Genomic DNA, 15,889 nt, shown 5'->3' with positions numbered 1-15,889 from the left:
TACACACTACAAAAAGCATGCTTTGACAATAGAGTTATCAGGGCTAGAGGTGGGGACTTTAAGAAGCATGAGGGCATGTGATTGGGATTAGCCCAACATTTCTCTGATAGGGTTGGAGCCTACTTTGCACAGAAGAGCTGCAGAATTCCCAAAGGCCATCTGGTGGTACAGATGTAGATTTATGGGCTAAACTAGCTTCCCCTCTCCCTTTCCCAAGCCCCTTCTAATTGTCTGCTTCCCTCCTAGAAGAGAATAATGCTTATGGGGCTGAGAGGAATGTACTCCCTGGCAAACAGTTGGGTGGGTGGAGGGAATCCACCCTTCGGAATGGTCAAACAGAGTTTTAAAATGTTCAGGGGAAAGAAAGAAAAAACTAGGCAGAGTATCTTCACACACAAGGAGGCAGTTTGTGTTAGCAGGAAACCTAGTTTTGAAAAATCCATAGAAACTGACAGGTTGATATGAAAAGGAATTCAATATTGAAAAGAGAGGAGGCAGAGTGAGTGAAATAACATCACTGCCAAGAGTAACCTTTTCCTAACTGGGGGGAAGGGCAGTCAGAGGGCGACTTGATTCAGTGCATGACTCCACTCTCCTTGTCTCCTCATTGGCTCAAGTAAAAAGGGGTTCAGATATGGAGGGGCTTTCCTCTTTTGATCCTGGAGGACACAGAGTGGTTACCGAGCAGGGGTAAGGGGGCAAACTGAGGCTTCTATTTGGAATAAGGCCAGTTATAGTTCATAGGATCGCAGATTTTGTGCTGGGAGGGAGCAGAGAGAGCATCCATTCCAACCCTCTTATTTTATAGCTGGGGACTTGAAAGGTTAAATTCCTCTCTGAAAGTCACAGAGATAAGTGGCAGAGATGAATTAAAGGCTGGCCTTCCAGAGCCTTTTAATGGAAAATTACACCAAGCCCAGAAGCACCATTACTTGAATAGCTGGGAGGACTTCTAACTCAACCTAAGATTTGAGGGTGAGATTCACAATTTAGGCCTGGGAGAGAGAGAGGAAGCCAGAGTAACTAAACAGTGAATAAGCGGTGTTGAAATTTAAGGAGAACATAGTATCAAGCTGTAGGGAGAGGGTTCTTTCAATCTTACTCTAACTAGTGTTTCCACTTTGCTGATTTCATAGTGTTGAAATAATTTATTCTACTTTAATAAAAAAAAGTTTATTTTTAGAGAAAAGGAAACAACTACTGCTAAATCCAGGCTGGAGGGAAGCTTATCATTTGGGTCTGAACCCTCTTAACTGGGATTATTATTCACCTGGCGGCAGCTACCAGAACCGCAGACCAAATGAGTGACCAAGAGGGTTTGACAACAGAACTCTCCTTAGGATTTAAAGCAAAAAAGGGACCTTAAAGGTCATCTAGTGCAACCCTCTCATTTAAATCAATCAATCAATAAATAAATAAGGGGTGAGGGGTGGGGAGGGGGGGGAGGAAGAGAATTTGGAACACAAAGTTTTAAAAAAATTGATGTCAAAATTTGTTTTTATATATAATTTGGGAAAATAAAAAATAATTCTAAATTCTTAAAAAAAAAAAAGAAATTGAAGAGTAAGTGACCTCTCCAAGGTCACACAGGGCTGGGATTTGAACCTCATTCCCAGGGCTCTTCCCACTTGAAAAATCAAAATTGTTAAGTGAAGCAATGGGAAATGGGACATCAAGAGGGAAGCCAGAGAGAGCTATGGTGCTTCTAACAGCTGTTTAGAGGTCATAGTGGCTGTGAGATTAAGTGTTAGAACACTGGGTTATTTTAGTGAAGAATATCCTGCAGTCTATTCTGTTGAGTCTGGTGTCTGAAATCGTGAAAAATATGAGCGTTCCCTGACCTCACACGGTTTCCAAGATGGCAAGGGCACAACAGTGAATTTAGTTATCCAACCATTTAAAAGTTCTCTCTTTCTATTTTCAGACCTGCTTCCTGCAGGGTTCTCAATATACTAACAACCACCTGACTCTGCTTGTCCAGGAGGGCTTTGAAGAGCAGCAGAGGGAGAGTCCCTGGGTCCATGACTATGCTCTAGATTGGCCACTCTTCTGTGGTGGGAGTCAAGTGTGCGATGACTAATTAACTCCCTTTTCTATACTCTGATTCCTTTTTCTGTGGGTTGGATTCCTGCTGTCTTTTAGGATCACTCTGGAGGCCACTGAGTCCAACTTCAATTTAAAGGAGGCCTGAAGGGGTGAAGGACACACAAGAATTAAGTGGCAGGGCCAAGATTCGGATTCCAGACTTGACTCTAAATCCTGAGCCTTGATCACTGTGCACTACTGTCTGGCTCCTATTTTATACCCTCATCTTTGTCTCCATCCCTCACTCTTGGCTGGAACCCAAATTTGAGGGCTAGCAGAGGCCTTTTGTACCTTCCAAAGGAAAACAGGAGAGGGGTTCAAGGTATTGGGGAGAGGAAAAGGGAGCCCAAGTCTAGGAACATAAGCCAAAGTGGTCACACCTCAGCAATAACACAGACCAGAAAAAGCAGTGTTCTGTGAATTAGTCAGTTTAGATCATTATCTGCACAAGGACAAAAACAGGACTAATAAAAATAGATGGCACGTATTACACTTAGTTTCAGAAGTGTACTCCATTGATATTTCATTAAGCACTGCCTTTCAGTAGATAGAATGGGTGGCTGGACAGATGACCTCTCTCAAGGTCCCTTCTAGCCCTATGATTTTAAAAATCGTTTTATCTCTTTAGATAAAAGGATTGGATTTTTAGTACCATATATGTAGGTCAAAGAAATGATTGATCTGAAACTGTGGGGGTTGGGGTTATTTCAGAACTTCCTTAACATGTAGTTTTAAAGTCTTTAAAAGGATAGTTTCTCACTTTTTTTTTTTGGGGGGGGGGGAAGAGTATGGCACAGGAGAAGGGGAAAAAGAATTAAATTCAGAGGTGCAGGTTTTTTGGCAAATGAAATCATTTTGCAGGATTAGAAATTATGAAAAATTTATGGCATTTTCCAGGCATCTACAATTGCTTTTGGGACTCAGAGCTTCAAGAATGGCTGTACTAGGTATGGATTAATTAACCCATAAGACACAAACATGTAGGCAAGGATGGGTTTGGAGGGCTTTGGGAAGGGCTCTTTGATTCCCAGAATAAGATTTCCCTTCCTGAAACCTCACAATTAAGCATTTATTACTTTGATTTAAGTTGGTTCCAATTTAAAATAATATAGCAAAATGTTATCAGTCATTTGTATATGAAGATACATGAATTTATGAATCTTTCCTGAAAGCAAGTTCGGATAGGGCTGAAGGGCTCTAAGGGCGATGAGCACAGGAGAGGAAGGTGGAAGGCAACCCAGGAGAGAAAAAAGCCAGAGAAAGGAGATGGAGGGAGAGAGATGAGGGAAAAACTTGGTTATCTGGCAAATTTGTTTACACGTAGGCTTGGCTTTGAACCTTTATTCTAGGATCTGGAATACAAATATGGAATCCAGTTTAGTCAGGAGAACTGTTGGGAGGGCTTCCTATCCTCTGCTAGCCCTCAGGAGAAAAACTGGGCTTCAGCATGCCAGCTCTGATTCTACAGTCTTAGAAAATCCTAGATTCTGCCTACAAGTCATGTTTTCCCTGGACAAAAAGAATCCTCGCCATCACACTGTTTTCAGTTACAGTGCACCCAAAATGGTGGAGCTTTCTGCTGTACATGGCAAAGGGGCTGGGGAGTCCATTGCAAAGACCTTGCCCTGAGTGGGTCACTCCAATCACCATCAATATACTTAGGCAATTTCAACTGTCCACATCTTCTTCCTAATCAGACGATAAGTTCCTTGAAGCTGAGAACATTACACTCTTCAGTTCTTTTATATATCTGGGAGTTGAAAAGGAAGCTGCCCCCCAAATGCCAATACACAGCTGTTCCATAAACTCAGACTGAAAGAATAAACAGAATTGCAACAAAACCGTATGTGTAACTGCCTGGCATCAGCAACACATCTTTGGGCACTGGCCAAGAAAAGTCTTTGGCCTGGAATGTTGCATAATTATCTGTTTGTGTGAATGCTGTATATTCCTATTACTGAATATTTTGGTGTATATGACTCTTTGTGGACAACTTTATGTATTTTAGGCTTACACGATAGCAACAAATTGACTTATTTACCAACACCTGTACACGCAGATGATAGTTTTACTGGGTGGGAGGCAAGGACTTAGCCCGTTTTATGTATTTGGAAAAAATCTCCACACTTTGTTGAAACAATTTGGCAGTGTAGACAAACACTATAATTTTCGCAAAAAGAGATCCTGTATGTTATTTCAAATTAACTTTGCTGTCTCTTGGTGCCACACTGCTACAGAGAAAGAAGTTCAAAGAACAATTGGAAAGACTGACCTGACAGGATGATTTCTACAGACACAAAACTTTGCTTACTTAGAATGAATCAAATCAATCCAACAGAGACTTGCTTGGTTTAGATTTGACACTAGGGAGTAAATGTAGTTCTCTCAACTCACTTTCCACACTGCTATCTGAACATCAGAAGACAGACTTTCTTTTATTGTATTTGGTGAATTTAATAAAGCATGCATTTTGTATGAGAAGTCCTTCAGGAAAACAGAGTAGCAGCTTATCTCCCACAGACTGGAACCTCACAATTCATTTCCTTTTCACAGCAAAGGGTATATGAGGTATTGAACATTTGATGTGCATAGGGATTCCCATTAGGAGGGAGCCATGAGGTTCTTTGTTTTTGCAAAGCACCTACTTGTTGCCTACTTCGGTAATTTATGAATATTGACAATATTGGGTTTCAATAAATAACGTAGGATTTCAGAGCTGGAAGAGATTTTATAAGTCACTTACTTCAATCCTCTTTCTTTTACAGAGGAAAAGGGGATTAAAAGACATAGTGACTTGCCCAAGGTCACACAGGTAGCTGGATAAAAGGTAGTATGGTCTAATTGGAAGAGTGCTAGATGTGGGGTTAGGAAGACATGGATCTGAATCCCATTTAAAACACATTAGCTGGGAAATGGTAGGAAAATCAATTAACCTCTCTGAGTCTCCATTTCCTCAGTTGAAAAATGGAGATAATGACACCTATTTCACAAGGTTGTTGTGAGGTTCCAATGAGATAATGTATGCAAAGTGCTTTGCAAGCCTTAAAGTGATACATACACAGGAGCTATTTTATAGTTGATGTTAGGTTTGTTACATCAAGTCATAGAACCTCTTCCAAGCCATCCATGATTACTGTAAAGAAGTTGGCCTGAAAATAATGCCTGAAACCAGATTTCCTAAATAAACCCTAGTTCAGCCCTTTCCCCACTATCTAGCACTGACAGTGCTTGACAAGCTTTCCTCCCCCAAACTGGCAAATCAGAAAAGTCACAATCCACATGATTACATTAACTAGATCAGAAATAAATAAATAAATACACACGAAGACATGGGTTGGAAAGCTTGTTCGGAGGAAGGGGAAAGGAAGAATTGACAAGAAGGAAGCTAAAGTCTTGTCCCAGTTAAAGCTCATGCTTCATCAGCAACATGAGATAGAACCAGTAATGTGTCAGATAAAGCACACCCAGAAGTAGAATTTTCAGTTTGCAACTAACCAACAAGGAAACAACAAAAAGTTTTTTTTTTTAAAGAAAAGCTAGGTGCCGCAGTGGATTCCGGAGGACCTGAGTTTGAATCTGGCCTCAGACATTTGACACTTACTAGCTGTGTGACCCTGGGCAAGTCACTTAACCCCAATTGCCTCCCCCCCCCAAAAAAAAAAGAAGAAAAGAAAAAAAAGGGGGGGCAAGCTAGGTGGCACAGGAACTGTATAATGTTACTCATTCTTTCTCCAAGATATAGAGCATTGTTTCTCACACTGTTTGATTTCCTCAGCATGAATCAGAGGCCCAAGAAATATTTTTTTCTGATATTTCCTACCTAAAAGTTAAAGATGATCCTTACCACTAAAAAGAATTTGTAAAGACATGAGAAAAGATTATGCCCTTTTCACAGCATGACTAATACAGAAATACGTTTAATGTGATTGTACATATATAACCTATATCAGATTGCTTGCTGTCTTCGGGAGGGGGGAGGGCAGGAGAAAAATTTGAAACTGGAAATGTTATAGAAACAAATGTGGAAAACTATCTCTACATGTAACTAGAAAATAATAAAATACTTTTATTATTAACAAAAAAAAGATTATGCCCTTTTTCTATACATAGTGTTTGGAGTGAGCTAGGCAAAATTAAAACACAAACCATCTACACCTCTAATAGGGAAAAGAGACTACTGCAATTTGACATGTACTGTTTAATCCTAGAATGCAATAAGAAGTTAAATGGCATACTATCTCTAGGCAGCTTTTCTTCACCCTCTTTTGTGTGTTTTTAAAAAATAAATTTCTACTGCTATAGATGCCAGTTTGGGATAAGAATATTTTATTACTATTATACATCAGTAGAGAACTGACCGCATGTCTCCCTAACTTCTGGTCTCAGGCCAGGTAGTAGAGAAAGCAGGGAGAGAGCTTCAGCATGCCAGTTAGTGAGAGCAGTAAAAATGCCCCAAAAGACCCATGCTGTCTCCCAAAGAGACAGCATGGGGTCTCAAGGAGACCCAAGAGAGTTCAAAAGGCCTACAAGACCTACGCTGTCCTAAAAGAGAGAGCCAAGAGAGGCTCCTGGCCTCTTGCCAGAGTTTTTATCCTCTAGATAGAGGTGGGTCATTATACATTGGTCAAAGCTAATTGGTTAGCATCATTCAATTCCATTGGTTGACATGATTTGCAGGTTAGTCCACATTAAAATGAGCTGTACCCATGACATCAGGGAAAAGTATTTAAAGGACCCTCACTCAAGTTGCTTAAGGTAAAGTCCATTATCTAGGTGTTTGATCCCATCAGTCCTTCACTGAGCCAGACAAAAGAATCCACCTCCATTTTTTTGTTCCCTTGGGTTGGTCCCAGATCAAGGAGAACTTGACTTTCTGGAGTGAATGAGTGAATGAGTGAGTGTGAGTGTGAGTGTGAGTGTGTGTGTGTGTGTGTGTGTGTGTGTGTGTGTTGGGGGTGGGGGCTGGGGGGAGAGGGCATAGGAGAAAGGACTGAGAAACTGATCTCTGAGTCCTCCCAAGAAATCCATTATTTTGTTTTGTTTTGGGGTTTTTTTGTGGGGCAAGGGGGTTAAGTGACTTGCCCAAGGTCACACAGCTAGTAAGTGTCAAGTGTCAAGTGTCTGAGGCTGGATTTGAACTCAGGTCCTCCTGAATCCAGGGCTGGTGCTTTATCCACTGTGCCACCTAGCTGCCCCCAAGAAATCCACTATTAATAATTATTCTCTCACATTTGTAATGGACCTTTTATGGAAGTCTGGTGAAAGCGTAATGTTTTTAAACATAAAAAATAAAATAAAATACATAGGATTATAAAAGAAACCAATTATATTGAGATAGTTAACAAAAAAACCCCAAGTTTATGGACCCCAGGTTAAGAACCTTTGCTCTGGGTGAAATTTTTTTATATATAATTAACTATTTGGGGTACAATCTCATTTGGAAGAGAAGTGATATTTATATGTAGGTTAGTTCTGTGAAGTCTTTTACCAGTGTCTTATTTGAGCATGCAGGAGACCCCAGGTTTGCAAAGGCTAACAGAGAATAAGCATTGGCAAGTTCTGTTATATTGGAGAAGAGAGGGAAGCTAAGGCCTAGGTGTCTGATCTGATTCTGATCTTGGACTGACTGTCCAAGGACCAAGCTACATCATAGTGAGAAGAGGTTCATCATGACTAATTTCTCTAGCCAAAGCCACCCATAAAACAAAAATAAAAAATAACTCCTGTTTCTAGGCTGCCCCCTCCATTTCTGCAGTGACAGCTGGCCAAATGAAGATAAATAAGGGAGAGGATGCTAAGAACCATACAATTTGTAGACTGTCTGCAAATGTTATTTTTTCTGTAGTTACCCTACACGTGAGATCTTTGCCCAAAGACAAACCAACTGACATACTGCTAGAAGAACTATAGTATATCAATATTGATATTCTTGTGGATGGATGAAGCCAGAAGGCAAAAGGAAGTTACAATTAAATGGAAGGACAGCTTACGTGTTTTATGTGGAGAGGGAAACAAAGGATTTTCAGAGCTGGTTTCATCATGTTCTCCAAAGCCACAAGAAATGCCATTTCATGGGACATAGTCATTTTTGCCTTGTAGTCTATGCTCATAATGAATATGAACAGCAGCAGCAGCAGTAGCAGTAACAATAATAAACCACCTTGAAGATAACTGAGCTTATGTGCTGACATCTGTACCTGACAACATCCCCAAACCAAATAAACGCATACCCTTGTACTTGGGAGAGTAGGCTAGAGGAGTATATCAGAAAGTATGTTGGGAAATATGGTTCAGGTTTGAGAGATGGAAGAGGCCAAAAGCTTATTTTAGACTATTCATAAACCTCATGCCTATATACCACAAATACTTTTTTCCAGAAGAGAGTCAGAAGGTGATAGAAATGGCACACACCAAACCAACTTCACAAAAAATGAAAGCAACTATATTTAACAGATAGGGAATGGTTGGTTACTACTGCCGGAGTCATATCAAAATGAGCTTTTTGTGTGCAGTTTGACTGCAAAGGTCAAAATCAACATAAAATTAGAGAATAAAAGATGAGAAGATATGGCATACCCCTGCAACAACTTCAACCCAATGTATTCAAAAGAACCATTAATGTGAAAAAAGCAAACGGAAAAAGACAATGTCACTGACCTTGATTATTACCATTTTCTGCAAAGACTTAATAGAAATAAAACATCTGACTCAATGAGGGGGCCAGAAATCATGTTTAGCCAGCAATCACTAGGTCTTCCTGCCAAGATGAGAGAGATACTAGCCAAGAGCAACAATAGTTTAGAATACAAACTCATTTGTAAAAGACGTTTGTATATTTTGTATGGAGGCTGATGGTAGATGATTGCAAGCAGCAGAATCTCATAAAACAGGAAAAAGCAGTGGAAGCAAAAACAATCGACAGCTTAATGTAAAACCCTACTAGTAGGGTTATATCATCTTGAGAGGACTGAGAGGTAAAACTGTCAGGACAACAAATGGAAAATGGAACAAACATGTCTTTGTTTCTGTGCCAATCAATATTCATTATCAGTAATGGTCAAATCCAAAATTTGGACACCAAGACCTCAGACTATTCTCTAAGGAAGTTAAGATGGTACTTGAGAAGATGAACTTGGGAAGAATGGATAGACTAGAAAATGCACACTGAAGAAATCCATGGAAATCCACCACCTACAAAGATATTGTTTTAGAAGTCATTGCAGAGAGGAGTAGTAAAAAGATAAATAACTATTATTTTTTGAAAGAGCATCAATAACTCGACACAAATACCTGCCTTCTCATTTTGATAGGATCTTTATGAGAATGATCTACATACATATTGCAGGTATCCTTGATGAAAATATGAGAATGGGACAGGCAGATTTTTAAAATAATTCTCTACAGTAGACCACATCTTTATAGTCACCCAATTGCTTGAAAAGTGCAGAGAATACAAGATTCTACTGTTTGTTGATTTTAAAAAATCATTTCAGGGGCAGCTAGTTGGCACAGTGGATAGAGGACTGGCCCTGGAGTCAGGAGGACCCAAGTTCAAATCTGGCCTCAGACATTTGACACTAGCTATGTGACCCAGGGCAAGTCACTTAACCCCAATTGCCCCACCAAAAACAAAACAAAACAAAAATCATTTCACTTTGTAGTGCAACAGAAAATATTTCATACGTATGTTAATATTACATAAGATTCCTTGAAAAATCTAGACACAGATGGTAAATCCTTTCAATGACCTTATGATTATTGTCAGTCGAAGGATAAAGAAGGTGGTTACCACTGTCATGGAAGATGCCTTCTCCAAGGTCTAAAATGAAAAGGGTTCCCCTGTACTTAAGTGATATTCTCAATATTCTCCAGATGCTTCTGACTGTGGATGATATCATATTACATCAAGTTATAGAACACTGCCTAAAAACTGACTTTTGTCCAGACTATGACATACTGTTGGATGGTCAGTCCACTGAGTTCACAGAATCACAGAAGCTCAGTGGCCACCAAGTTCAACTTGTAATTGAACAAGAATCTTCTCTATGAAGTACCTGAGTGGTCACTCATTCTTTGAGTAAAGGCTTCTGGGGAGGGAGGGTGCAGAACTGATTATTCCTGAAGAAGCTAATTTCACTCTTGGATGGCTCTAAATTTTTAGGATGTTTTCTCTTTCCATCAAGTCTAAATATGCCCCTATGCAACTTCTACTCACTGCTCCTAGTTCTGCTCTCTGGAGTCAAGTAGAACAGGCCTAATCATTAGCATATCATAGCATACATTTGGGACAAAGAGAGTAGATGGACAATGAATAAGGCTCAGATTTGAACAGAAGGAGTAAAATTGACTGGATTGTATTGGGGAAACTGCTTTTAATGATCTCAATATGCTCCCTAGAAAAAAAATCTATATATAAAAAAACCAAAAAAACACCCAACAACAAACCCACAAATGTTCTCCAGCAATGGTGCCTGGTTGTGAATCTTGGAACATCATAATTTCTCAAGAATCAAATTTGTGGATGACCCAAAAAGTAACAGTAACTAGTGGTGTCTGCAAGTAGGCCTTTGCATTATTTCCAAAGATAACTGATAAACAAGAAGCAGCGTAAGAGAGATCATCAAAGAAATGGATGATGGGAAAAGTGGGGTGAGGGACTGGAACCCATAAAATATAAAAATGACCCTATGGAAGGCCTCCAACACATTAGGTGGATCTATGAGAATACATAGAAATTACAGAGGATGGGGAAGTACAGATAGTTAGTTAACTGCATCAATGGAAGGAATTCCACACCAATGAGATTATAGTACTGAAGCATTAATGTTCCTGGTCCAGTTAAAAAGTGTGTTCACATACATTTTTTTCATTTGATCTAAATCCTGTGAGGTAGGTAAGGCCAGTACGATTATTGCCATTTTAAAGATAAGAAACTGAGGCTCATTATAAGTTCAGGGATTTGTCCAAGGTCATACAACAACTAAGTGGCAGAACCAGAATTTAAACCAAGGTCTCCTGATACTAAGTCAAGTACTTTTTCTATGACACTGGGACATTTCTATGAAACTCTCTCCACTGAAAAGTTTGTTCATATGGCTACGAAAGGGTTCCCAACATGTTTTAGTTTCAAAAGCCATTTTGAGAATTCTGCCTGCAGTATTCAAAGAGAACATATTCACAAAGACAACTACACTGGAAGTCAGGTCAGCTGGGTTCTAGTCCTGGGGCTTACACTGACTAGCCCTGTGATCCTGGCTGCCTCTTTATCTCTCCAGTACTCAGTTTCCTCATGAGTAAAAAGTGAATGATAATGACACTGTCCTGCTTATATAAGAGGATTGTTGAGACCAAATAAGACATATGGGAGTGCTTTTTAACTATAAAGTACTATATAAATATCAGTTACTTTTACACTTTCCTACCACATAAAGTCTCAGAGAAAAATGACTGTCAAGGTCCTTTCTAGCTTGAACATCCTATGAGTATACAATGATAATTCACAATTATATAGCATTTGACAGTGGGATTTTGAGTAAATGAGAAGGCTGCTCTGATTTAGCCAAAAGTCTGAATTACAAAAGTTTTGATTTTATGTATCCAATCACCCACTCTATCTATAGTTTAATCCCGATTACTTTTCATTGCACAGTTACAGAAACACATCAGTCCTCTTTGTGAAGGTGAAGTGTCCTATGGGAGAAGGAACATGGGGGCAGCAGGAGATAACTGAAAATGTCCTGCATTTGGAGTTAGGGTGCTCATTTCAGTGTGCCTTTAAGAAAATCAATTTATTTAATATTAATTTAAATCTCCTACTTGATTTGTCTTTAAATTTGAATGAAAAATATGGCTTACCTTGAACACAAATAGCAAAATGCTTTCTGTGACCTAACAAAAAGAGTTACTGAAAGGTAAGTAGATTAGTGTTTAACATCTTCAATTAAAAATCTTTAGCAAATATGTTTTTTTTTTAATTTTTAAAAAATTTTTGCAGGGCAATGAGGGTTAAGTGACTTGCCCAGGGTCACACAGCTAGTTAAGTGTCAAGTGTCTGAGGCTGGATTTGAACTCTGGGTACTCCTGAATCCAAGGCCAGTGCTTTATCCACTGCGCCACCTAGCTGCCCCCAGCAAATATGTTTTAATAGCTGAACTTCATACAAGCAAATTTTAACATCCTCTTTCAATAGGCAGATATAAATAAAGAGTGGTGTTAAAGATCTCTCTCAAGCCACATACATTTAAACACACACTACAAAGTGTATTTGTAGCCTTTTATCTTTTAGTAACAATAGCTTCCTTCAATCCTTTAAGTAATAATGTGTCTAAGTAGGTGTGTAGGCAGCTAGGTGGCATAGTGGATAAAGCACCAGCCTTGGATTCAGGAGGACCTGAGTTCAAATCTGACCTCGGATACTTGACATTTACTAGCTGTGTGACCCTGGGCAAGTCACTTAACCCTCATTGCCATGGCCTGCCTCCCCCCCCCAAATAATGTGTGTAGGTGTACAAATCTGCCCACTTTCACTGTGGGCAAAGATGCTATGTGTTCAAATGAAGCCCATTTATTAGTATAGCACATACTAAGCTTGTAGCATAAATTAGCTTCTCTCCTATATCGTTTAATTTAGTAAGACTAGGCTCTTCTCATCCCATCCCAATGTAAGATCGAAAGGTTTCAGAGAATTAAGGATGCTTAAGAAGGAGAAGGAAAAAAACCTCATCTACAAACAACTCACTTCCATCTCTGTACCTTTTTGTTTCAGGTCATGACACTATAACCACCTCACTATCATTAACTCATCTTTTTATGAGTTATGAGAAAAATAATTCATGAGTGCTACAAGGATGCTACAATTAGCCTGAAATTCTGGTGTGGTGGAAAAAGCACTGAATTGGAAGCTGGACCTGGCGAAGTCTAGTCCTGGCTAGACCTCTCACTGCCTTTATGACCTTCTGTAAGAGACATCTTGCTGTTTCTTCATATGTAAAATAAGGAACTTGGACCAAATGACCACTTGAATGTTCTTTCAAGCTCTAACACTTGATAATTCTATGATCTATCTTATTCATATCTTGTCCAATCCAGCTCCCACCACTATATTTTGATGGACGTTGTTGGAAGCAAAGTTAACAAGAAAAAGAAGATGTGACTTTTACTGTTGAGGTGACTTGAAGTTTTTTTTTTTTTAGTGAGGCAATTGGGGTTAAGTGACTTGCCCAGGGTCACACAGCTAGTCAGTGTTAAGTGTCTGAGGCCGCATTTGAACTCAGGTACTCCTGACTCCAGGGCCGGTGCTCTATTCACTGCGCCACCTAGCTGCCCCAAGGTGACTTGAAGTTTTAATAATTTTTTAAAAGATTTTTTCCTTCTAAATCTCTTTGGCTCTTTCCAATAGCTTTCCCATAGGAGGCTTAACTTCTTGGAAGAAAAAAACCCTCAACTACATTAATGTGATAGAGAAGCAAAGACCAAACCCATTTCATACATGCTGTTTAACTTACAAGGGGGTATCTCTTAGGTGACAGAGACTTATGATCATTCCTCACCTGGGCTGAAACCAGCAAATTATTTGTATATGACACTAGATACTCTACTTTTTTCATGAGTGCCACTCAGACCTTCATGTTGTATTGTGATTTCAAAAAGCCATTAATTATAAGTAGAATATTCTCCAGAAAGAATCTTTCCTGGGGCAGAACTTTATATATGAAATTCCTCAAATGCATACTTTTAACTTTAAATATTTATCTTTTCTTCGATCAGTTCCCCTGATACTTTTACTATAAAACAAAGATTATGGTTTACCCAGACCCTCAGCAACCTGAATTAATCTTCGAGATTCTCACTTCCCATTTATTGAAGAAAAATAATAATGTTAATAATAGGTGTGAAGGTTAACTGGAACACAGCTTTCTCAAAATTCCTCCCTTCCTCTGTCCCTCCAACAAATTCCTTCCAGGTCCTGAAAAGTAATGCCCAGACAGCATTGAGGTTGCAGATGGAGATAATATGCAAGTGACTGACAGGTGCTATTTTTAGGTTTGGGGCTGAGAGGAAGACAACCAGGAAGCTGCTTGCAGTCTCAGTTCACTCCTGTGACTCGTCATGGGGTTGGAGCTGTTATGGATAGCCTTGCAATTCTAAGCACAAAGGACACAGAAGGGAAGCAGAGGCAGCTGAGTTATATATATGTGGGGTAGGTGTGATGTGTGAAATGGTGAGCTTTCCTCATCAAGCCAGAACAATCAGCTGGTTGTTCCTTTAATTTAACCTTCTGTCTGCCTCAGTCAAAGATAAAACAATTCTGCTTAAACAAGGTTCTGTTAACAATGATGTTAAAATTTTAAGGAGGATGAAAAAAGTAGCAGAGGTTGGAGAAGATGACAGAGGTGGGGTATTTTCCCCCTTGATTTTCTCCTTAGAATGTTCTCTGTGTCCCAAGCCCAATTTACTTTATGTCACTGAAAGATTTTCCTGAGAGGGAACCACTGTATTCTTCTTGAGAAAGCTACCATCTCACAATGGGATATTCTAGAAGCACAAATGTGTGCGCACAAGCAAACACACACACAGACACACACACACAGCCCACATTCAGAATTGAATACTTTACAAAACAAACTAAACTACAAGAATACAGCTCAGAAACCACCAGCAGACTGACCAAGTTTCAAAGTGATTGGAAGCCATAAATTATGTCCAGTTAACCAAGATGCAGGTGGGCACTTGTTGGCCCTGGACTTTCCACTCCACACTTAAATCTACAGAATGGGAAGACTTAACATCCTTATGTAATCTGTCATTTCGCTGTTAACAAAAGCACTAAATACCAATTCAAAAGGAAAGAATTTATAATACTGAAAGTGAACTATCAGACTGTAATGAATATGCTCAAACTCTAAGAAACCTGAACTAAAATAAAAATCACTTTTTTAGGGTACATTTAGGAATGGGAAACAAAACTATATTTCAATGGAAAAATGAGAGTCTGAATCCAGGATAAAATGACGGCTGTGCTAGTAGGCAGTCAAACTGTAGGTGTGGCTGGAAAATAGCCGGCATCTGGACAGTTACTGGAGGTGGCTGGAGGGGCTTTGGCCTAATTAAATATAAAGAGTCATATAAGAAATGGTTTTATTAGAAAAAAAAAGTAGTGTACAAGTAGGTCATTAATGTAATTTACAAAGTTGTTGGCCACTTTATATTAAAATCTGGTACATGTTTTAAACTTCTAAAGAAGTTACTGGCATTTTTCTTATTCTGATCAGTGACTGAGGGAAGGAATCTTTTGACAGTAGAGGAAATTGACCCAACATTACCCTTCAGTTCCTCTTCATGACTACATTTAATCACTTAGTGGTTTAGCACTAGTAGAAGAATGGACATTAAACTGTTTCAGGGAGTGCTTTTTCTGAAAGAGAGCAGGCCTCTCGCCCATAAATCAGGTGTCTGTAGACCAAATGGGTGTATTTTAAAATCATCTATTACCACTCAAATCTTGCATCATTGTTACCTAGTAGTAATTAAATGAACATAAAAATAAAAATCTGTACCCTAAGAAAATCTCCGAAAGTTAAATCTCTTCTCTTCCCCCTCCACTTAGTTGTGCAATTCCAAGCGAACGTCTGGTATGCCGTTGTGATGGCCAGTCTCTGTAAATCTCTCCCAGTCTGTGCTATCAGACTGAGACAACAACATCAAGGTAGAGTCTATCGTAGGATTCCCTGAAGCACAAAATGAGGAGCAGACTGAGCAAACACGACCCAGGAAGGCACCAGTTGAACCAAGACAACTCTGTAAA

At 39.3% G+C, this 15,889-nt stretch overlaps 1 protein-coding gene across 1 annotated transcript in view; it reads right to left on the bottom strand.

Moving 5' to 3' along the window:
* Positions 1 to 12,559: 12,559 nt before the first annotated feature.
* Positions 12,560 to 15,889, bottom strand: part of SLC49A4 (solute carrier family 49 member 4) — a 141,050-nt gene continuing 137,720 nt past the window's right edge. The window contains exon 9 of the mRNA XM_043996521.1: positions 12,560 to 15,882. Within this exon, the coding sequence (XP_043852456.1) occupies positions 15,767 to 15,882 (116 nt within the window). The 3' untranslated portion in view covers positions 12,560 to 15,766. The remainder of the gene's footprint in view (positions 15,883 to 15,889) is intronic.

The sequence above is a fragment of the Dromiciops gliroides genome, chromosome 3 (assembly GCF_019393635.1).
Source record: "Dromiciops gliroides isolate mDroGli1 chromosome 3, mDroGli1.pri, whole genome shotgun sequence".
NCBI classification, from domain to species: Eukaryota; Metazoa; Chordata; class Mammalia; order Microbiotheria; family Microbiotheriidae; genus Dromiciops; species Dromiciops gliroides.
This window is presented reverse-complemented; position numbering and strand designations above follow the sequence as displayed.